Source organism: Schistocerca americana, chromosome 3, assembly GCF_021461395.2.
Source record: "Schistocerca americana isolate TAMUIC-IGC-003095 chromosome 3, iqSchAmer2.1, whole genome shotgun sequence".
Taxonomy (NCBI): Eukaryota; Metazoa; Arthropoda; class Insecta; order Orthoptera; family Acrididae; genus Schistocerca; species Schistocerca americana.
The window spans coordinates 129,543,010-129,567,516 of NC_060121.1; the positions used below are offsets into that span (position 1 = coordinate 129,543,010).

Genomic DNA, 24,507 nt, shown 5'->3' on the forward strand with positions numbered 1-24,507 from the left:
ACTCGGGGGAGAGAAGGGGACAGAGAGAGGGGAGGTGGGGAAAAAATTGGATGGAAGGGGGGGAGAGGGAGCCTGGGAAAAGGACAGAGGAAAGGAGGGATAAATGGAGGGAGAGAGGGCATCATCTGGGAGGGGGAGTTGATGGAAACCACCTTGGGAAAGGAGATGAAGGGTGTAGAGATGGAGGGTATGGGGGACACAACAGTGAAGACGCCGCAGGGGGGATCTTTTGGTGTCCACTGCTGTTAGAACACTGTCAGAGACAAGTGTCGAGTCGACTTACAAAGGGGGAGTTCTCTGGGGTTCGTGCTGGAGAAGTGATAGTATTGATTAAAATTCATATGGCTACCATTGCAGGGCCATAGTCATAGGCTAATATTCCCGCCCTGATGCAGAAGAAGGGGCGTTGGTAGCTAATCTCCTGTGGATACCACTGGCGGTCCATCGTCATTGGGTAGAAAGCCACTTTTCCACACTTATGCTGGAGAAGGGTTATTGGTTGGAATGCCTGCTGCCGCTATTGGTTGGTCGTCATCAGTGGCTAGATTCCAAACGGACAGAGCAAGAGAAGGGGAATGTTTACCCAAAATATTATTGTCCGCCGAGGTGACTTGCAACGCGTTGATTATGCCGCTCAACACCGCGGCCGCGTATTTACTCCCTTGATGGCAGGGAGCCACGATGCCGGAAGCCTATAGCCGTCCTTTCTATTGAAATTACCGGTAGATGCGTTCTTAGAAATTTGAACGGCTTCTCGGACCTTTCTTCTATAAATGTTTGTTTCTTTAGCCAGTACACGTACGTTATTAAAATCGATGTCAGAGCCACAGTTCTCATGATGTTCCGCTACTGCCGCAGTTCTTCCCGTTCTGTCTATATACACTTTGCCGCAGCCACATGACACTTGATGGACGCCTGCATTGTGGAGGTAATCAGGAGCATGCGTTTTGCGTCATAAAAAGTATTTTATTTTGTTTTGACTAAAGAAATATGTCTGAATACCATTTTTCTTTAAAATTCTGCTTGCGCGGTCAGTGACCCCAGAAACGAACGGTAACCTGACGGAGTGAGAAGGCGGTTCCTCGTCATTCTTATTACCGGTATAAATATTCCGCCTAAAACCCTGTCGATTGAATAACTACCACACCCATTTGCCTTCAATGTCCTCTTTAAAAAATTCAACTCCAATTCCGAGTTGCCGTCATCGCTGATACGGAAGGCACGTGAAGACAGAGTGTTGAGTTCTGCTTGCTTCTGGGCTGGGTGGTGGTGCGAAGTGGCATCTAAATACCTGTTTGTGTTAGTCGGCTTTCTGTACACTCTGTGACCTAGAGTGTTATCAGATCTCCTGTATACCAACACATCAGGAACGGGAGACCGACCTCACTCTCAGCCTCCAAGGTGAATTTTAATTGGAGTGAGTTCCATTTAAGAAATTGTGAAACGCATGAAGTTCTTCTTCGCCGTGTGGCCATATAACAAATGTATCGTCCACATAGCGGAGCAAGCAAGAAGGCTTCAAAGCAGCACTACTTAACGCTTGTTGTTCGAAGTGTTCCATGAAAACGTCAGCTGCAACTGGTGAAATGGGTGAGCCCATAGCTAGGCCGTCAGCTGTTCATAGAATTGACCATTGTATTTAAAATAGCTCGAACGACACTGGGACGTTAGTAAATAACGATGTCGCATCGAAGCCAACAAGAATGTCACCTCAGTGTGCGTATAATTACTAAACAAAATGTTTCGAATCTTTTATAAAAGTATTTGTTTTACCAACTAGATGTCTCAGTTTGCCAGATAAATGACGTGCTAAAAAATAAGTCGGCGAGTTAATCCCATTGACTATAGGCCTCAAAGGAACCGATTCTTTATGTATTTTCGGTAGTCCGTACATTCTGGGTGAGAACAACGCATCTGGTCAGCCGACCAAGTGGCCGAACGGTTCTAGGCGCTTCAGTCCGGAACCGCGCTGCTACTACGGTCGCAGGTTCGAATCCTGCCTCGGGCATGGATGTGTGTGATGTCCTTAGGTTAGTTAGGTTTAAGTCTAGGGGACTGATGACCTCAGATGTTAAGTCAGATAGTGCTTAGAGCCATTTGAACCATTTGAGCATCTGGTTAAAAACATTCATTCGGCTGCTCGTAGGAAATTGTCTGCAAAATTGGGGAGCTGGGAGAAACAAGATTCCAAAATTGTTATCTCTGATGTTATTGATTCAGGAAATTGGAAGTTATGCTGACTCAAGAACTAAATTTTACAAGCAATACACTCAAACATCGAGAGTTATCCGTGGAATATATTTTTCAACGTAAAATACACTGAAAAGCCAAAGAAACTGGTACACCTACCTAATACCGTAAAGGGCCCATGCGAGCACGCAGAAGTGCCGCAACACGATGTGGCATGGACTCGACTAATGCCTGAAGTAGTGCTGGAGGGAACTGACACCATGTATCCTGCAGGGCTGTCCATAAATCTGTAATAGTACCAGGAGGTGGAGATCTCTTCTGAACAGCACGTTGCAAGGCATCCCAGATGCGCTCAATAATGTTCATGTCTGGCGAGCCTGGTGGCCAGTGGTAGTGTTTAAACTCAGAAGAGTGTCCCTGGAGCCATTCTGAACGTGTGAGGTGTCGCATTGTCCTGCTGGAATTTCCCAAGCGCATCGGAATGCACAGTTAACATGAATGGATGCAGGTGACCAGACAGGATGCTCGGGTACATGTCACCTTTGACAATCGTATCCAGACGTATCTCTCCAACTGCACACGACCCACACTATTACAGGGCTTCCACCATGTTGCACAGTCTCCTGCTGACATACAGGGTCCGTCAGTTCATGAGGTTGTCTTCATACCCGTACACAGCCATCTGCTCAGCACAATTTGAAAGCACAATTTGAAACGGCCGGCCTGAGTGGCCGAGGGGTTCTAGGTGCTTCAGTCTGGATCCGCGCTGCTGCTACGGTCGCAGGTTCGAATCCTGCCTCGAGCATGGATGTGTGTGATGTCCTTAGGTTAGTTAGGTTGAAGTAGTTCTTCCAGGGGACTGATGACCTCAGATGTTAAGTCCCATAGTGCTCAGAGCCATTTGAACCATTTTGAACCATTTGAAACGAGAGTCGTCCGGCCGGCAACATGTTTCCACTCATCAACAGTCGAATGTCGATGTTGACGGGCGCAGGCGAGGCGTAAAGCTCTGTGTCGTGCAGCCACCAAGGATACACGAGTGGACCTTCGGCTCCGAAAGCCCGCATCGAAGATATTTCGTTGAATGGTTCACACGCTGACACTTGTTCATGGCCCAGCACTGAAATCTCCAGCAATTTGCGGAAGGGCTGCACTTCTGTGATTCTGAACGATTATCTTCAGTCCTCGTTGGTCCCGTTCCTGCAGGATCTTTTTCCGGCCGCAGGGATATCGGAGATTTGATGTTTTACCCGATTCCTGATATTCACGGTACACTGGTGAAATGGACGTACAGGAAAGTCCCACTTCCTCGGAGATGCTGTGTCCCATCGCTCGTGCGCCAACATGACGTTCAAACTAAGCAAACCAGACAATGTAGGAGCAGTAACCAACCTACCAACTGCGCCAGACACTTGCAGTCTTATATAGGCGGTACAAACCGCAGCGACGTAGTCTGCCTGTTTACGTGTCTCTGTATTTCAATAAGCATGTCTATACCAGTTTCTTTGCCGCTTCAGTGTATAATCTGTTGGGAAACTACCATCCATGTGTCGAAACCACGTATATTTATTTGTTGGTTGGTTGGTTTGTTGCTTGGGGAAGGAGACCAGACAGCGTGGTCATCGGTCTCATCGGATTAGGGAAGGAAGGGGAAGGAAGTCAGCCGCGCTCTTTCAGAGGAACCATCCCGGCATTTGCCTGGAGTGATTTAGGGAAATCACGGAAAACCTAAATCAGGATGGTTGGACGCGGGATTGAACCGTCGTCCTCCCGAATGCGAGTCCAGTGTCTAACCACTGCGCCACCTCGCTCGGTTATATTTACACTCCTGGAAATTGAAATAAGAACACCGTGAATTCATTGTCCCAGGAAGGGGAAACTTTATTGACACATTCCTGGGGTCAGATACATCACATGATTACACTGACAGAACCACAGGCACATAGACACAGGCAACAGAGCATGCACAATGTCGGCACTAGTACAGTGTATATCCACCTTTCGCAGCAATGCAGGCTGCTATTCTCCCATGGAGACGATCGTAGAGATGCTGGATGTAGTCCTGTGGAACGGCTTGCCATGCCATTTCCACCTGGCGCCTCAGTTGGACCAGCGTTCGTGCTGGACGTGCAGACCGCGTGAGACGACGCTTCATCCAGTCCCAAACATGCTCAATGGGGGACAGATCCGGAGATCTTGCTGGCCAGGGTAGATGACTTACACCTTCTAGAGCACGTTGGGTGGCACGGGATACATGCGGACGTGCATTGTCCTGTTGGAACAGCAAGTTCCCTTGCCGGTCTAGGAATGGTAGAACGATGGGTTCGATGACGATTTGGATGTACCGTGCACTATTCAGTGTCCCCTCGACGATCACCAGTGGTGTACGGCCAGTGTAGGAGATCGCTCCCCACACCATGATGCCGGGTGTTGGCCCTGTGTGCCTCGGTCGTATGCAGTCCTGATTGTGGCGCTCACCTGCACGGCGCCAAACACGCATACGACCATCATTGGCACCAAGGCAGAAGCGACTCTCATCGCTGAAGACGACACGTCTCCATTCGTCCCTCCATTCAAGCCTGTCGCGACACCACTGGAGGCGGGCTGCACGATGTTGGGGTGTGAGCGGAAGACGGCCTAACGGTGTGCGGGACCGTAGCCCAGCTTCATGGAGACGGTTGCGAATGGTCCTCGCCGATACCCCAGGAGCAACAGTGTCCCTAATTTGCTGGGAAGTGGCGGTGCGGTCCCCTACGGCACTGCGTAGGATCCTACGGTCTTGGCGTGCATCCGTGCGTCGCTGCGGTCCGGTCCCAGGTCGACGGGCACGTGCACCTTCCGCCGACCACTGGCGACAACATCGATGTACTGTGGAGACCTCACGCCCCACGTGTTGAGCAATTCGGCGGTACGTCCACCCGGCCTCCCGCATGCCCACTATACGCCCTCGCTCAAAGTCCGTCAACTGCACATACGGTTCACGTCCACGCTGTCGCGGCATGCTACCAGTGTTAAAGGCTGCGATGGAGCTCCGTATGCCACGGCAAACTGGCTGACACTGACGGCGGCGGTGCACAAATGCTGCGCAGCTAGCGCCATTCGACGGCCAACACCGCGGTTCCTGGTGTGTCCGCTGTGCCGTGCGTGTGATCATTGCGTGTACAGCCCTCTCGCAGTGTCCGGAGCAAGTATGGTGGGTCTGACACACCGGTGTCAATGTGTTCTTTTTTCCATTTCCAGGAGTGTATTTGTAAGGCATATAAAATTTGCCTCTAGAACTATAAACTTTGCCGAAAAAGTGAAGGGCTAGGTGGCCAGTCCCCACTCTCGCTAACAAACTATATCCAGGATACGTTCAAGGCCCAAGCTACGCACGTTGGCGCTTGGAACGGCTAGCTGAGAGGTGCGCCGGGGGCGTCTAGTTGCAAGTTTTATATACCGTATGCGCCACAGTTAGTACCGAAAACTGGCGCGGGTGAAAGTGTGCGAGTGAAAAATGAGGATAGGGTGTGCGCCAAATCATAGGGAAACCGCATCTAAGAGTGCGCAGTTCAGGGGGGACGTTGATGAAATTGACCAAAAATGTCAATTTTCGACTTATTTTGTACTTGTTAGTACAACTCATGGACAATAAGTTCCCAAAGTTTCAATGTTGAAATCGCATCCGAAATGCCTGAAAATTAATTAAAAGTGTGACGCGGCCATCCTGCCACGCTCACGTTTTGAAGCAGCACTTCAATACCAGCTCAGTGAACAACGATTCTGTGTATTACTTTCAACCAAACGTGTGCGGGATACACCTGGAAGGTGGTTTTATAGATCTTTGGCCGATCCTGCACTTCTCAAAAAGTGTGTTCATGGCAAAACCTCAAATCCAAATGAGTCTCTAAATTCACTAATATGGAAACGATGCCCTAAAAACACATTTGCATCTGCTACAGTTGTCAGAATTGCAACTTATGATGCAGTTATTGTATTTAATGACAGGAATGTCGGGAGGATGAAGGTATTAGAAAGAATGGGCTTCAAGATAGGAAATTTTACTCAAGACATCCAGAGAAAAATAGATTTACAGCGCGTCTGTGCAGCTGAAAATTCTGTTGAAGACCTGGTAAAGGAAAGGAGATAGACGACAGGAAACCAGAAGAGAAGCCTTGAAGGGAAAGACGACCTAGAGTATAAATGTGGTGCCTTCTGAAGAAGTGACATAAGGAAAAAAGTTAGGTTGAACATTAAATTACGTTTCCTGAAATGTTTGTTTTTTAAAGTTTATGTACCTTTTCCTCAGATTCTATGAATGCTAGAATTGTGAAATTTTGTGCACATATTTCTGTAAACCTAATAAACGTTGTCTCAAGAGCAAATTTTGAAATTCTGATTGCAAGCTGAGATACGGGGCAAAGTGTTCAGAATTTTGCATGAATTTAAAATTGTACTTGTGGAATTATAATTAAAAAACCTATGCAAATTCTCCTACTTGACCTTTTCCAAAACCTCATGAGAAAAGCTTACAACAATAAAGAGATGGAACAGAAAGATTTTTGTAGAAATCTCTTAAATACTTTCCGAGATAAAGGAACATACATTATTTTTTGAAAATAAAACTTCAGATTTCATACAAAAAAAAGTTGAATGTATATAGACAACGGATTTTGTATGTAAATGTGTTACTTTCATGTAAAGCGTGGTACAAAATTTCATTTCCATGTCTCCAAAATTGTGGATTTGGTGCATTTTTGAGATAGTCTGTGTTATCTCGTCAACGTCCCTCCTTAAGGAATAAGCGTAAATATCTGCGTTATTATCAATAGGGAAACAAAATCATTTTAGATTTAGATTTATTAACACAAAATATGCATGTTCAGAAAATCTACAGCAGCACAGAGGTAAGAGTTTCATTGAACTTTCCAAAAATACAAAAAAACGGTAAATGCGCACTCTTTCGTTCACATGTGCCTAAGAATACGCAGAACATTCCTAAAGAGCACGCATTTAGCAAATGGCACAAACGAACGCAGTATGACACCTCAGTTGAACATCACTGTTGGTTCCGCCGTCTCCCATACTCAGTGCACTGGATCTAGTCCTCTGCAAACGCGAAAATTTGTGTTCTCTACTCACAGCTTTCAGTCTTTTCGTTACATGAGACTCCTTCGGACCAAGAACAGCGGCAACCGTTGTTTGCTTTCTCCACTTTCATTTCGTTGTCTGGCTTCACTGAACGGCTCTTCAGCTTAGATGAACTTCCTGTCCGATTTTCATGATCTGAAGTCATTCGGAAACAAAACCTGTCCTTCGAACGCAACCACGCAAATTTCCAGTTGTACCCCAAAGAAAGACCGAACAAGCTGGCTCAGTGGTTAGCACACTGGAGTCGCATTCGGAAAGACGACATTTCAAACCCGCGTCCGGCCACACAGATTTAGGTTTTCCGTGTCTTCCTAAACTGCTACAGGCAAATGCCGGGATGGTTCCTTTAAAAGGGTACGACCAACTTCCTTCCCCGTCCTTCCCTAATCCGATGGGACCTCTCTGTTTGGTCCCCTTCCGCAAACCAACCGACCAGTTCTAAAGAGAGCGTACACACTCTTGGGGACGTTTTACGAGCGCTCTTTCGTACAGGAACAGTGATTCCAAGCGATGTCAACAGACGGGAGCACACGTCACATTTGCCAAACATGTGGATGCAGTATGGTAGTTTGCAAGCCGGTATTTCAAAATACAATCAAGAATTGAAGGCTATTTCTCGCTTGTTCTGTGTACATCTTGTGCAACACAGTACCAGAACTACAGCAAGAAAGCTGAATAGTGATATTCACCTGTTTCACTTCGGAAACACTGTATTTCTCCAAACAACTTCCACGAGATGTTTTTGATGCCAGTCTGAACTACTAGGGTGAGTCAAATGAAAACATTTAATATTTTTTAAAATATTATTTATTGTGCAGAAGTGGTACAAAGCTATATCACTTTTCAACATAATCTCCCCTTCGCTCAATGCAAATCCTCCAGCACTTACAAAGTGCATAAATACCTTTAGAAAAAAATTCTTTTGGTACTCCGCGCAACCACTCATGCACCGCGTGGCCTACCTCTTCAACACAACGGAATTTCTTTCCTCCCATTGCGTCTTTGAGTCGTCCAATCATATGGAAATCACTTGGGGCAAGCTCTGATGGTATGGTGGATGAGGTAGACACTCAAAATGCAGGTCTGTTACTGCTGCAATTGTTGTACAGGCAGTGTGGGGCCTTGCATTTTCATCTTGCAAAAGGACACCTGCTGTCAGCAGTCCAAGTCGCTTTGATTTGATTGCAGGCCGCAGATGATTTTTAGGAGATCTGTGTATGTTGCACTGGTGACAGTGGTCCCTCTAGGCATGTAATGCTCCAAAATGACGCCTTTTTCGCCCCAAAAAAGAGTCAGCATAACCTTCCCTGCTGATCTGCTGATGGTTCTGCTCGAAACTTCTTTGGTTTCGGTGATGAGGAATGGCGCCACTCCTTGCTCGCTCTCTTCGTTTCCGGTTGGTGGAAGTGAACCCAGGTTTCGTCCCCAGTAACGATTCTTGCAAGGAAGCCATCACCTTCTCGTTCAAAGCGCCGAAGAAGTTCTTCACAAGCATGAACACGTAGTTCCCTCATTTCAGGAGTCAGCTGCCCTGGCACCCATCTTGCTGAGACTTTGTGAAACTGGAGCACATCATGCAGAATGTGGTGTGCTGACCCATGACTAATCTGTAAACATGCTGCAATGTCATTCAGTGTCACTCGGGAGTTTTCCTTCACTATGGCTTCAACTGCTGCAGCGTTCTGTGGAGTCACAACTCGTTGTGCCTGACGTGGACGAGGAGCATCTTCCACTGAAGTCACACCATTTGCGAACTTCCTACTCTATTCGTAGACTTGCTGCTGTGACAAACATGCATCACCGTACTGAACCTTCATTCGTCGACGAATTTCAATAGGTTTCACACCTTCACTGCGCTGTTCTTCTCTGGTGCAAGTCGCAAGTTGGGCGGCCATCTTTATACTGATACTGCGACGGTATGTGTGCATCTGCACTATGCTGCCACCTACAGGCCATTCTGCACGCTGTTTGTAGCACGCTTACCCATTTACAGGATAACGGCGCGAAGTTTCGATTTGTTATTACAAATTTGAGGTTTTCATTTGACTCACCATCGTACGTCAGTGGCGAGCTGATCAGTTTAGTCAACCGTGAGGAACACAAGCTGCGCTCTATTTGGGAATGAGCACTTTTAGCACATTTACCCTACGTCTCTTGTATGGAAACATGTTCTCGAACTTGCCGTGCATATCTCACGAGGGGTAATTACACGCTGTTTCACAAAACTGGCCCTTCTGCGGCACGCCTTTTGTATGTTTGGCAACTCCGTATTCAGATAGACCTGGGAGTGTACATTTTCCATTAAATAATACTATATTATGCATAGTATATCTAATGGCAATGGCCTTGCCGCAAGGCCTACTCTGGTTCCCGTGAGATCACCGGAGTTAAGCGCTGTCGGGCGTGGTCAGCCATCCAGGCCGCCATGCGCTGTTGCCATTTTTCGGGGTGCACTCAGCCCGTGATGCCAATTGAGGAGCTACTCGACCGAATAATAGCGGCTTCGGTCAAGAATACCATCATAACGACCGAGAGAGCGGTGTGCTGACCCCACACCCCTCCTATCCGTATCCTCAATGAGGATGACACGGCGGTCGGATGGTCCCGATGGGCCACTTGTGGCCTTTAGACGGAGTGGTGGTGCTGGTAAAGTATATCTAATACAGAATACAGAAACTGGTAAGTAACATATCCTATGTAAGAAAAACAGTCAACAAATTCTATGTAAATTACTGCACGCTACTCTCCAATGGTGAACGCCAAACTTGTCATATTGTACAGCAGACAGGCATTCTTCCAGGAAAGCCACTTCCCCGAAAGTCCACTTTGCCCACTGTTGTGGCGTAACAAGCTAGTTACGCCACACTGCGAAGGGAACCGAAAGAAAGGCACGCGTACACACACACCGACTGGCGTCAAGTCTGGAACAGGATAACTATTGAATGATAGCAAGAAAAGTACGTAGCTGCTTTATACTTAACTTTTATTCTTTGATGAATACAGCGTTCTTCTTGAGACATTTATACTATAACTCTCAAAGTAGGTAAGGCTAATGGCGCCTTGCTACGTCGTAGCCATGGACTTAGCAGAAGGCTATTCTAACTGTCTCTCGGCAAATGAGAGGAAGGCTTCGTCCGTATTGTCGCTAGCAATGTCGTCCGTACAACTGGGCGAGTGCTCTATCGTATCTCGAGACCTGCCTTGTGGTGGCGCTAGGTCTGCGATCACACAGTGGCGACACGCGGGTCCGACATGCACTAAATGGACCGCGGCCGATTTAAGCTACCACCTAGCAAGTGTGGTGTCTGGCGGTGACACCACACCCACCACAAGCGCTGCTCATTCCACAGTTTATCGAGACTTTCGCTCATGTCCCGAAAATTACAAAATGAACTGACCGATACCACGGCTCGGAAATAAGTGATAAACTAAACGTACGCGATTACAGTGTGTGCTGCCAGATGCCTGGTGTAGAGGCAGATGGACAATGAAGCCGTCGCTGCCCTGTCGCAGGGAGACGGCGACTGGCTGCTGCGAGCGTCGCGTCCGGAGCAGCGGCGCGGTGGCGTGGTGTCGGTGCGCCTCTGGTGGCGGCCGCCCGAACCGCCACCTGCGGGGCGCGGCGCCTTCCTGGTCACGTGGGAGGTGGCCGGCGGTGCGCTGCGCGGGAACCTGGTCACCGACGCCCTCTGCGCCACGCTCTCCCTGCAGCCCGCCACCGTCTTCCGCATCCAGGTGAGAGAGCCGTCTTGCTGCGGCTATCTTCGTTCCCCACTACTGGTTTGATGCAGCTCTCCATGCTACTCTGACCTGTGCAAGCCCCCTCATCTCCGAATAACTCCTGCATCCCACGTCCATCTTAACCTGATTGTTGTACTAAACTCTTGCCCCTCCCCTCCCCAGATTTCCTTACCCACCCCCTTCTTCCCCATTTGCCTTTCCTCCCCCCCCCCCCGTTTCCCAACAACCCACATACTGTCCTGCATTGTTGCTTGGCTCATGGACCCCCCCCCCCCCCCGCTCACCAATCACCTTACCATCAAATTACACTTCTCCCTGTCCCTACGATGGAAACACCTTTCTGCCACCAACCCTACCAGTCAGACCCAACCACATACCAATGCTGAATCCTGCCTGATTCAACTCACTCCTTCATCCAACCATGATCCACTCCCATTGCCCCCAAATCATCCAGTTAACATCCCAGAATTTCTTAACCCAAAATGTTGCATCACCATCATTCCCCAAATCCCTCAACATGCAAGCTAACCTTTCATCTGACGCAGAAGGAAACCACATAAAAACTAATCACAACCTTATAATCCTACCTCCTGACATGCACTCTGACACCGTTGTTTTGAAGTGCAAGGATAACCTGGCAGAAGGACTCTGCCAGTTGTCAGATTTCCTGTCACAGCGACCCCATTCCAGAATTCCAACAGGATCACCATTCTCTCCTTGAATCCTTAGGTCCATCCCAGAAACTCTCCCTGGAGTCTCTCCTCACCCCTACCGCTATTAACTTCACATGCTTCCTAAAGTCCATAAACCCAAACACCCTGCATGCTCCATTGTGGTGAGAGAATATTTTTCACCTCGCACTAATCTTACAGGAATGTCTCCGTTTAGCCGATGAGTCCTTAGTTGGTGGTATTGGAGATGTACAGAATAACTGGGCACCGTTTCCCACCCGAGTTTTGCGATGATTAAGCCACACCGTCCTTGAACTGATCTAGTCAGCCACTGAACATAAATTCTTCCCACCTGTTATCTCGTAGCTTTATATCCCCTTGCAGAGCTGCAGCAGAGCCGTCGGATTCTGAAAGTTCAATACTACTATTTTGTACATAATGAAGTGGGAAGAATTTTATGATAGTTCAATACTACTATTTTGTACTAAATGAAGTGGGAAGAATTTTATGATGCAAATAATTTTTTACAGGTTGCCACAGTGGTGCGTTTATTTAAAAAGCACCATAAAATGAATTTGTTCACACTGATCATGTTGTTTTTGTTGTGGTCTTCAGTCCAGAGACTGGTTTGATGCAGCTCTCCATGCTACTCTATCCTGTGCAAGCTTCTCCATCTCCCAGTACCTACTGCAACCTACATCCTTCTCAATCTGTGTACTGTATTCATCTCTTGGTCTCCCTCTACGATCTTTACCCTCCACCCTGCCCTCCAATACTAAATTGGTGATCCCTTGATGCCTCAGAATATGCCCTACCAACCAATCCCTTCTTCTAGTCAAGAAGTGCCACAAATTTCTCTTCTCTCCTAAAACTATTCAATACCTCCTCATTAGTTACGTGATCTACCCATCTAATCTTCAGCATTCTTCTGTAGCACCACATTTCGAAAGCTTCTATTCTTTTCTTGTCCAAACTATTTATTGTCCATGTTTCACTTCCATACAAGGCTACACTCCATACAAATACTTTCAGAAACGACTTCCTGACACTTAAATCTATACCCGATGTTAACAAATTTCTCTTCTTCAGAAACGCTTTCCTTGCCATTGCCAGTCTACATTTTATATCCTCTCTACTTCGACCATCATTTTTATTATTATTTTGCTCCCCAAATAGCAAAACTCATCTACTACTTTAAGCGTCTCATTTCATAATCTAATTCCTGCAGCATCACCCCGTTTAATTCGAATACATTCCATTATCCTCGTTTTGCTTTTGTTGATGTTCATCTTATATCCTCCTTTTAAGACACTGTCCACTCCGTTCAGCTGCTCTTCAAGGTCCTTTGCTGTGTCTTGCAGAATTACAGTGTCATCGGCGAAACTCAAAGTTTTTACTTCTTCTCCATGGATTTCAATTCCTACTCCGAATTTTTCTTTTGTTTCCTTGCTCAATATACAGATTGAATAACATCGGGGATAGGCTACAACCCTGTCTCACTCCCTTCCCAACCACTGCTTCCCTTTCATGCCCCTCGACTCTTATAACTGCCATCTGGTTAGCGTACAAATTGTAAATAGCCTTTCGCTCCCTGTATTTTACCCCTGCCACTTTTAGAATTTGAGAGAGAGTATTACAGTCAACATTGTCAAAAGCTTTCTCTAAGTCTGCAAATGCTAGAAACGTAGGTTTGCCTTTCCTTAATCTTTCTTCTAAGATAAGTCGTAGTGTCAGTATTGCCTCACGTGTTCCAACATTTCTACGGAATCCAAACTGTTCTTCCCCGAGGTCGGCTTCTACCAGTTTTTCCATTCGTCTGTAAAGAATTCGTGTTAGTATCTTGCAGCCGTGGCTTATTAAATTGATAGATCGGTAATTTTCACATCTGTCAATAACTGCTTTCTTAGAGATTGGAATTATTATATTCTTCTTGAAGTCTGAGAGTATTTCGCCTGTCTCATACATCTTGCTCACTAGATGGTAGAGTTTTGTTGGGCCTGGCTCTCCCAAGGCTATCAGTAGTTCTAATGGAATGTTGTCTACTCCCGGGGCCTTGTTTCGACTTAGGTCACACTGATCATAAATTAGCTATTAACGGTTCGAGTGCATGGTCTACTGCATGACTACATCGAAAGGCATCGTGTTGACAACTGCGAACTATGGCGCACAGTCTGTTACTTGAGCGTGCGATCGGCAGTTCGTATAGTACGGTATATCTTCGATTATGCCAAAGTTATTCACTTATTTATCAATATCAACCTTTCCTGGCATTGTAAAATTACTGGACGATATTATTTATGGCCAGAAGGCTCCTCCCGATGTCTGAGTGGCAAAAGGCAACTTTTGTCAGCAAATATATATTAACAATTTCTTGAATCCCGCCAGAATAAATATACTTTCTCTACGTATCTCTTTGCTGACGCCACGAGCGATTTATGCATCGGCACCTCTTTCCACTGGCTCTAAGAGCGCCACATGGTCACTCGCCTACGCTAGGCACCGAGGGAACCTACCGACAGCTCCTTACTCCGTACCTACTGCAGCGCTGATACATTCACTTCACGTATGTGAAATAGCAGACATGGAAATAAAGTAAAATGCGCTCTTATCTGCAAATGAGGTGTACCTTACAGCCTTTAAAAAGTTTTAAATTCAATAAATACCTCTCCTATCCGTTTCTTTTTTTTTCATCTCATTTAATTTTTATTGTCAGTTGGCTGAACAGCGGGTTGTCTGTACCGCTGACAGCCCACCGCCCACCCATAAGGTGGGTGGATGGATCAAATCACAATAAATAAATTTAAAAAAAACTAACCTCCTTGCTCTCCCTCTACAGTTTGTACTCTCTGTCACCCATCCACACCCCGATACTCCAGTACCAAATTGACAATTCCTTGGCGCCTGTGGGCGTGTCCTATCAACTTACCCCTTCTTTTAGTCAGAATGGGCCATAAATGTCTTTTCTCGCCTGTCCATTTCAGCGCGTACTCATTAATTACATGATCTATCCACCTAATCTTCAGCATTCTTCTGTAGCACCACAGTTGTTGTCTGAACAATTTATCGTCCATATTTCACTTCCGTACAAGCCTACAGTCTAGACAAATACCTTGAGAAAAGATTTCCTAACACGTGAACTTACGTATTTCATGTTAAGAAATTCCAATTTTTCTGAAATGCTTTCCTTGCTATACATCCAGTCTGCATTTTATGAGGGTGTGCCTACAAGTAACGCCTTCCGAATTTTTTATTCTGCTCTCAATAATGTTCGAGGCAATACATCCCGTGCATATTACTCGGCCGACTTTCCTGCTTCGCTGGCGCAACTTGCAACTCTCTGCCGCTAGAACGCTCCGAATTGTAGCGTGTAACGTGACGGTGTATTAGGTAACAATGCCGGTGCATGATGGACCCTTGGAAAAGTGAAAGCACGAATGCGAAGAGTTCGTCCTCACATGGTGCACCTTCTCCTTCAGCACGACAATGCCGCACCACACACAGTCGCTGCATCTGCAGCAGTTCGTCGTCTTGTGTTCACCGTAATCAGTCATCCTGCATACAGTCCTGCCTGACCCCATCCGATCTCTTTCCAGAATTTAAAGACACCTTCGATGCAGGGAGAAGTGCGGCTGGAGCTCCTTCTACATCTACATCTACGTGATTACTCTGCTATTCACAATAAAGTGCCTGGCAGAGGGTTCAATGCCACTCTCGAACGGCACGCGGGAAAAACGACCACTTAAATTCTTCTGTGTGAGCCCTTATTTCTCTTATTTTATCGTGATGATCACTTCTCCCTATGTAGGTGGGTGCCAACACAATGTTTACTCAATCGGAGGAGAAGACTGGTGATTCAAATTTCATGAGAAGATCCCGTCGCAACGAAAATCGCCTTTGTTTTAATGATTGCCACTCCAATTCACGTATCACGTCTGTGACACTATCTCCCCTATTTCTCGATAATACAAAACGAGCTTCCCTTCTTTGTACTTTTTCGATGTCATCCGAGAGTCCCAACTGATGCGGATCCCATACCTCACAGGAGTACTCCAGAATAGGGCGGACAGGCGCGGTGTAAGCAGTCTCTTTAGTAGACCTGTTGCACCTTCTAAGAGTTCTGCCAATGAATCGCAGTCTTTGGTTTGCTCTACCCACAATATTATCTACGTGATCGTTCCAATTTAGGTTATTTGTAATTGTAGTCCCTAAGTATTTAGTTGAATTTACAGCCCTCAGATTTGTGTGACTTATAGCGTAATCAAAATTGAGCTGATTTCTTTTAGTGCTCATGTGAATAACTTCGCACTTTTCTTTATTGAGGATCAATTGCCACTTTTCGCACCATACAGATATATTATGTAAATCATTTTGCAAGTCATTTTGATCATGTGATGACTTTACAAGACGGTAAATGACAGCATCATCTGCAAAAAATCTAAAACGGCTACTCAGATTGTCTCCTATGTCGTTAATATAGATCAGAAACAATAGAGGGCCTATAACACTTGCTTAGGGAACGCCGGATATTACTTCTATTTTATTCGATAACTTTCCGTCTACTACTACGAACTGTGACCTTTCTGACAGGAAATCACGAATCCAGTCGCACAACCGAGGCGATACTCCGTAGGCACGCACTTTGATTAGAAGACGCTTGTGAGGAACGGTGTCGAACGCCTGCTGCAAATCTAAAAATATGGAATCAATTTGACATCCCGTGTCGATAGCACTTATTACTTCATGAGTATAAAGAGGTAGTTGTGTTTCACAAGAACGATGTTTTATGAATCCGTGCTGACCGTATGTCAATAAATCGTTTTCTTCGAGTTACTTCATAATGTTCGAATACAGTATACCTTCAACAAGGTTGAACTTTATGCAATGACCGTATCAACAAAATGCTCTCCTGTTGGGACAAATCCATTCGTAGTGGGGGTGACTATGTTGAGAAATAAACATGTAGACGTGACGAATAAAGATGTAGGATCTTAATAAAGTTTGTTTTATTCCAGAAGCTCTAGGAGTTTTCACGTATAGTATTTGGAGGCGTTACTTCTGATAACGCCTTCGTAAGTTCTCTGAGCTGCGGCCATCATCAGTCATTTTGCTGTCCAAATAACGAAACTTGTTAACTGCTTTTAGTGTCTCATTTCATAATATAATTCCCTCAACGTCGCCTGATATAATTCACCTACATTCCATTACTATCGTTAATCTTTGTTGATGCTTACCTTAAAACCTCTGTCCTAGACACTATCCATTCCTTTCACATAATCTTCCAATTCCTTTGCTGTCTCTTACAGAATTAAAATGTCATCGACAAACCACCAAGTCTTTATTTCTCCTTCCTGAAATTTAATTCCTTTTCTAAATTTTTCCACTTGCTCAATGTACAGGATGAGTAACATCGGGGAGGTGGGAGGCTAAAACCCCTTTTCACTCTTCACTCCCTTCCCAAGTGCTTCCCTGTCAAGTTCTTGCACCCTTATAACTTCTGTCTGGCTTCTTTACGAATTGTAAATAACGTTTCGCACCCTGTATTTTAGCCCTCCTATCTTCAGAGCTTCAGAGAGTGTGTTAATGTCAACATTTTCTATAGTTTTTTTCTAATTCTAGAAATGCTATAAAAATAGCTGCGTATTCCTTTAACCTGAGATATGATGTAGGGTCACGATTGCCTCTCGTATTCCCACATTTCTCTGTAATTCAAACTGATCTTCTCCGAGGTCAGCTTCTATTAGTTTATCCATCATTCTGTAAAAAATTCGTGTCAGTATTTTGGAAACATGACGTACCAGAGTGGTGGTTCTGCAGTATATTCATGCCTGTCGGCACCTGCTTTCTCTGGGATTGCAGCACACTGTACGGATGCCAATACTACCGTAACAGTCTTAATTAACTGAGTGACCGAAAATCATGAAAAGCATTATCCTTATTGAGTGAAGATACGCTGTGCATGATGCCCATATATTGGAACTAGATGTGGCCTACGGCACAAGTGTCCACACGATGTCTGAGCGGTCTGTTCCATTTGAGCGTGTCATGGTAATCAGTGGAAAACGCATCGGTCGTATCATATCGAAAGTCACACAAGAAATAAGAATTCCGGGATCAACAATGTTTTGGGTGTGTCTTCAATATCGCAGGAACAACGATTCCATACGCGTAAACTGCTGCACATTATGACCACAAATGTTTGACGTTCGAATATCATGTCGGCTCCACAGATCGATATGGAATGATCCATCGTCTAATGTCACATCGCCGCCAATCTGAATATGGGACGCCAGGAACAATGACAGACTGGTGCCCGTTTGCTGACACCCTCGTAAATCGGGCGTAGCGCGCGCGCGCGCGCGCGCGCGCGCGCACACACACACACACACACACACACACACACACACACACAAACACACACACACATTATTTAAGTGCACTTGCTTTTTACTGTAAAACCACACGGAATGTAAACGAAAAGAGTGTGAGGGCGCTAGATATTACCCTTCGCCACATCGCGATATTTGAGATGAAATGCATAAAATTACGGATTAACGTACTTACAACCATAGGTAAAGGACATTAAGCGAAAATTTATGGGCTCCCTGTGCGTCCATTCAGTGGCAATATACATTGAAGTGCCAGAGAAACTGGTAGAGGCATGCGTATTCAAATACACAGATATGCAAACAGGCAGAATACGTCGCTGCAGTCGACAACGGTAATATAAAACAACAGGTGTGTGGCGCAGTTGTTAGATCGGTTACTGCTGCTACAATGGCAGATTATCAAGATTTAAGTGAGTTTTAACGTGGTGTTATAGTCGGCGCACGACCGGTGGGACACAGCATCTGCGAGGTAGCGATGAAGTGGGGATTTTACCGTACGACCATTTTACGAGTGTACCATGAATATCAGGAATATGGTAAAACATCAAATTTCCGACATCGCTGCGACCGGGAAAAGATCCTGCAAGAACGGGACCAACGACCACAGAATAGAATCTTTCAAAGTGCTGCGGATTACAGTGCTGGTACATCAACAAATTACAGCGTGCGAACCATTCAATGAAACATCATCGATATGGGCTTTCGGAGTCGCAGTACCACTCGCGTCTCATTGATGACTGTACGACACGAAGCTTTACGCCTCGCCTGGGCCAGTCAGCACCGGCATTTGACTCTTGATGACTGGAAATATGTTGCCTGGTCGTACGAGTCTCGTTTCAAATTGTATCGAGCGGATGGACGCACACCGGTACGCGACAACCTCATGAATCCATGGACCCTGCAAGTCAGCAGGGGACTGTTAAAGCTGGTGGATGCTCTGTATTGGTGTGGGTCGTGCGCTGTAAAGTGATATGGCACCCCTGATACGTCTAGATACGACTCTGACAGGTGACACGTGCGTAAGCATCCTGTCTGATCACGTGTATCCACTCATGTCCATTGTGCATTCGACGGACTTAGGCAATTCCAGTAAGACACTGCGACACCCCTACACGTCCAGAATTGCTACAAAGTCGCTCCAGAAACACTCTTCTGAGTTTAAGCACTTCCATTGGCCACCAAACTCCCCAGACATGAATGTTATTGAGCATATCTGGGATGTCTTGCAACATGCTGTGCAGAAGTGACCTCCACCCCCTCGTAGTCTTACGGATTTATGGACAGCCCTGCAGGATTCATGGTGTCAGTTCCGTCCAGCACTACTTCAGACATTAGTCGAGTCCATGTCATGTCGTGTTGTATCCAGTTCTTCGTGCTCGCAGGGTCTCTACACGACAGTAGGCAGGTGTACCAGTTTCTTTGGCTCTTCAGAGTGCATCTCACACGGTTCAAACGAGTTACAGGTAACAAATAAAGTGAAATATTTATCTTCCTCTACACTTAAAGTATTAGGCGTCTACCTGTTACGGTGCCATTTTATTACATGGCTTTCCCAGACTTCTTTGGCCAACCAGATTGTAATTTTCAACGTTGTGTGGTAGTCTACCTCTCTTCATTCTGTCGATATGTTCACTCCATTTTCTACAAAAATGCTTAGCAACCCACCTACGCTCCGCAATTGCTACAAACCTATGGGAATTGAATATAGATCCTAAACTCCATGCCCCCCCCCCCCCACCACCCACCCTCTGTCCATCTCCTCCTCCTCCTCCCTCTCTTTGTCCATCGCCTCCTTCTTACCCCCACCCCCTCTTTCCTTCCATCACCTTTTTTTGGGGGGGGGGGGGAGGGGGGCGCATATAATATGGTGTGCCTAAGGGCTCAAAATTTTTAAATCCGCCACTGTTCATCGCTACCTCGGAGATGGTATATGCCCCCGATCGTGCGCCGACTACAACAAAAAATTCAGACTCACTTAAATCTGCCATTGTAGCAGCAGTAACCTATCTAACAACTGCCTCAGATACTTGTTGTCTTATATAGGTGTTGCCGGCCGTAGCGCCGTATTCTGTCTGTTCACATATCTCTTTATTTGAATACGCATGCCTGTACCAGTTTCTTCGGCGCCTCAGTTTAATATAAGCAGAAAAACATCTGAACAGTTCGCGACAAATACTGGGAACAGCCTTGACAGTGAAATCGTGAGAGAGCAAGTCACAAAATTTCGTGTCACCCACCAGCCCACGCAAGACAGAAAAAGTCCACTGTGCTTTAGGTGACATGGTCATGAAACAGTGATCCGTCATTGAGCGGCAGTGCAAATTTAGTCCGGCAATGAGGAGGAAAAATTCGATAAGACTTTGAGCTTAGCTGAGTGACGATTAGTCAAGTGTACGGTCTGCGAGACAGCGCGGAAGCAAGAGAACATGAATTCTCTTTTATCCTTCGCCTTTATCCGCCACGCGACACGGAGGTAAAGCAGTTTCGACCACCCAGTCAAGCAGTCAACGTGGAGACCGGACCTGGGTGACCTCGTAAAGCCGCTATGAGACGAATGACTATGAACAGTACTGAGATGATTCAGTCCCCCCTCCCCCCCCCCCCCCCCTACTTTCCCTTACGAACTGAGTTGTGTCCATGCCCAGCAGTCAAATCGTCCCTGAGATTTGTATATTTTGTGCAAAAGGTACTGAAGTAAATGCAGTCATTTCATATTTTAACCATCTAAACAATCTGTTCCATTCATAAATCAATCCCTTAATCTCATTACCTTTTGCTTTTTGATTCCACTTAATTACTGATGTCACTTACTTATTGGCTCCTTTGTGGGATAATACAGGGTGATTCAAAAAGAATACCACAACTTTAAAAATGTGTATTTAATGAAAGAAACATAATATAACCTTCTGTTATACATCATTTCAAAGAGTATTTAAAAAGGTTTTTTTTCACTCAAAAACAAGTTCAGAGATGTTCAATATGGCCCCCTCCAGACACACGAGCAATATCAACCCGATACTCCAACTCGTTCCACACTCTCTGTAGCATATCAGGCGTAACAGTTTGAATAGCTGCTGTTATTTCTCGTTTCAAATCATCAATGGTGGCTGGGAGAGGCGGCCGAAACACCATATCCTTAACATACCCCCATAAGAAAAAATCGCAGGGGGTAAGATCAGGGCTTCTTGGAGGCCAGTGATGAAGTGCTCTGTCACGGGCTGCCTGGCGGCCGATCCATCGCCTCGGGTAGTTGACGTTCAGGCAGTTACGGACAGATAAGTGCCAATGTGGTGGCGCTCCATCCTGCTGAAATATGAATTGTTGTGCTTCTTGTTCGAGCTGAGGGAACAGCCAATTCTCTAACATCTCCAGATACTGTAGTCCAGTTACAGTAGCACCTTCGAAGAAAAAGGGACCAAAAACTTTATTGGCTGAAATGGCACAGAAAACGTTCACCTTAGGCGAATCACGTTCATACTGAGTTGTTTCCCGCGGATTCTCAGTGCCCCATATACAGACATTGTGACGGTTGACTTTCCCGTTAGTGTGGAAAGTTGCTTCATCACTAAACACAATCTTTGAAACGAAAGATTCATCTGTTTCCATTTGAGCAAGGATAAAATCACAGAAATCGATTCTTTTAATCTTATCAGCTGCAGACAGTGCTTGAACTTCGTTCGAAATGCACGCTGAACAACTGTCGTCGATTCACTTCTGCTGTACTCAATAACACAAAAAGCTTTCTGTTAAGCGGTCGCCATCTTAGCATCAACTGACGCTGACGCCTAGTCAGCAGCGCCTCAAGCGAACAAATGTACAACTAAATGAAACTTTATAGCTCCCTTAATTCGCCGACAGATAGTGCTTAGCTCTGCCTTTTGTCGTTGCAGAGTTTTAAATTCCTAAAGTTGTGGTATTCTTTTTGAATCACCCTGTATAATTAGTAATTTCTGTATGTCCATTGTGGATGACGAACTTTGACTATTATTTAAATTGGGTACTTATCTGGTAATAGATATGCATCCAGTGGTTTTTTTAGTTTTTTGATACGATTTATTCTACCATAAACGTGTTTTCGGGCCACTGCAGGCTTATCATCGCGTGGAGGTGTTACAAGAACATTGTGTTGTGGACCAAGTGTTCACAGAATCTAGCTACGCTTGGTCAACAGCACAATGTTCTTGTAATGCCTTCACCTGATGATGTATCTGCTGTGGCTCGAAAACACAGTTACGGTATTATACATCGTAGAAAAATCTAGAAAAAGCGACTGGTTTCTTTTTTATTACCAGATAAATCGCCAATATAGTTAGTAATCTGTGTGTCATTTTACGCAAGAGATCAAAGAAGTTTCCGATTTCTACACTATATACGTACTCTTTGATACGGTAATCATCTTTGTGTCACTGCAAGTTGGAGTACGTAATTTTACTTCTGAATTGTCATGGCAGATAAATCTCAGGGAATTTCTGAAATATGTGATGAGACACTCCCTCTGGTAGTGTCTCACCACACCCACAAGAGGTTGGGGAATTGTATATATCACTGGTCGCAGGTCACCAGAGGTGAGACTGCTCCAACTTAGCGAAATATTGCAAGCTGGAGCACGTAAATGTAATACTGAACTGTCAGGGCAAGTAAATCTCAGGAAATTCCTACGAAACATGTTCAGACGAATCCTTTGGGCGGGTCTCAACAGTTACAGGTGAACTACCAAAGTGAAATAGTTGTTATGTGTATAAAAGAGCTATATGAGAAGATCTCTTGACATAGGGCCAGCAAGTTCATGGGCCTCTTTTCCTGTGATATGCTATAATGAACTACCATATTGCAATTTTCATTCCCTGAATTTTTCGTTCTGATGTGACAGCACAGAGAGAAGTTATTCATTTGCTTGAAACGTCGTACCCATAAACATCTTTTGGTACTGGGAGTGTTTCATGTTTAGGTCTGCAAGTTAGTATATTCTTAGTCATTATATTATATTGCAAGTTATTGTATTATATGTTTTGTATTACTGGATATTGTATTTTTATTATTGTACATTGTTTTATTGTACTGTATTGAGCATGTTATTAAGTAAGTTATTCGAACTGTGTTTACCATTGTTCTAGGATTTTATGTAATGGATACTGATGAAGAAATCAATAGAAACGAATTGCTTCGCAAAAAGAAAGTGAGTATGAAACGGGACGTAGATGAAATAAAACAACAAAGTGGAAAAGGTTACACTTCGCGATCTGGTATAGCTGTAACTGGCAAGACTTTCAACGCATTAAAGAAATAATGTTTCAAGAAGTGTTTCAAGAAAATAGTTTCTGAAGCTCAAGCACAAAAGTTTAACTATTTTTACTTGCACAGTAAAACGGAGCAGGATGCAGTCATGGGTTAGTGTGTAAATAAACTCAAAGCTGAAATAAAAATGACAGTGTATCCAAAAGATATACCACAGCATACATCGGAATACGTTATTGTAAACGAAAGGAAATTTGTTAAAGTATTTAAAACTATGATACAGGCTTTTTACCAAATTTCTCTTAAGCGTATACGTAATATCCAGGTTGAAGTGTCTGTTGGCAGTTCCTTTGTGGGAAGAAGAGGCTCACATACCAATAGGCCTCATAAGCTGGAGAGTGTGGTGTTTGATCCACTACAGGTTCATCTTAACATCATTCCAACCAAAACAAGTCATTACTCACAACACAAATCGTAAGGGAAATGTTTTGAAAGCCCGAAAGTTAAAAAAGAAAGGGCTGTAGTAGGAGCTGTTTCAGAAGTATTTCAAAGAAAATAGGAAACAATGTTTAAAAATAGTTTAAAACGTACTTTCATTGCGTTAAGTCAATGTGTATAGTTTCAGTACCCCAATAACTGATGTCGGTAAATTTGTACAGATTGTAAGCAGAAGTTAACAAATGATCGTAAAGACCGTTGTCGAACAGTGTATTTGCAAAGCCAACGCTAGGTTGAGCTGCGTAAGAGAATACGAGAATATACGTTAAAGCGAAGTAAGAATGATCACACTTGTAATGTTGTTGAGTTTGATTACGGTCAAAATTTGCCTGATCCTAAAATGAATGTGACGGTGCAGTTTTAGAACTGCCTCCTCTGGTTCTTTGTTTTTAATGTTGACGTTCATAACAATGGATCGCCATACGTGTATAGTTTTATGGAAGGGCAAGACAAGAGAGGAGGTGACTGCGTTATTTCAGTTCTGTTTGACTGCTTAATGAATCAGATGAGTAGTAATATAAGCTCAACAGTTTCCTATCCGGCACCTGTGGGGGAGAAAACAAAAATATTTGCCTGCTGCAGTCTGGCATGTGGTACGCCAAAAAGTTTAATGTGCACACTGACCACATTTTCCCAATCAGAGGACATTCATTCAA

The 24,507-nt window shown here is 44.9% G+C and overlaps 1 protein-coding gene across 1 annotated transcript in view; it reads left to right on the top strand.

The window, feature by feature from the left end:
• The window catches only part of LOC124605921, a 116,119-nt gene that overhangs the window by 84,058 nt on the left and 7,554 nt on the right, over positions 1 to 24,507 (top strand). Inside the window, exon 2 of the mRNA XM_047137875.1 lies at positions 10,834 to 11,055. Coding sequence (XP_046993831.1) covers positions 10,834 to 11,055 — 222 coding nt within the window. The remainder of the gene's footprint in view (positions 1 to 10,833; positions 11,056 to 24,507) is intronic.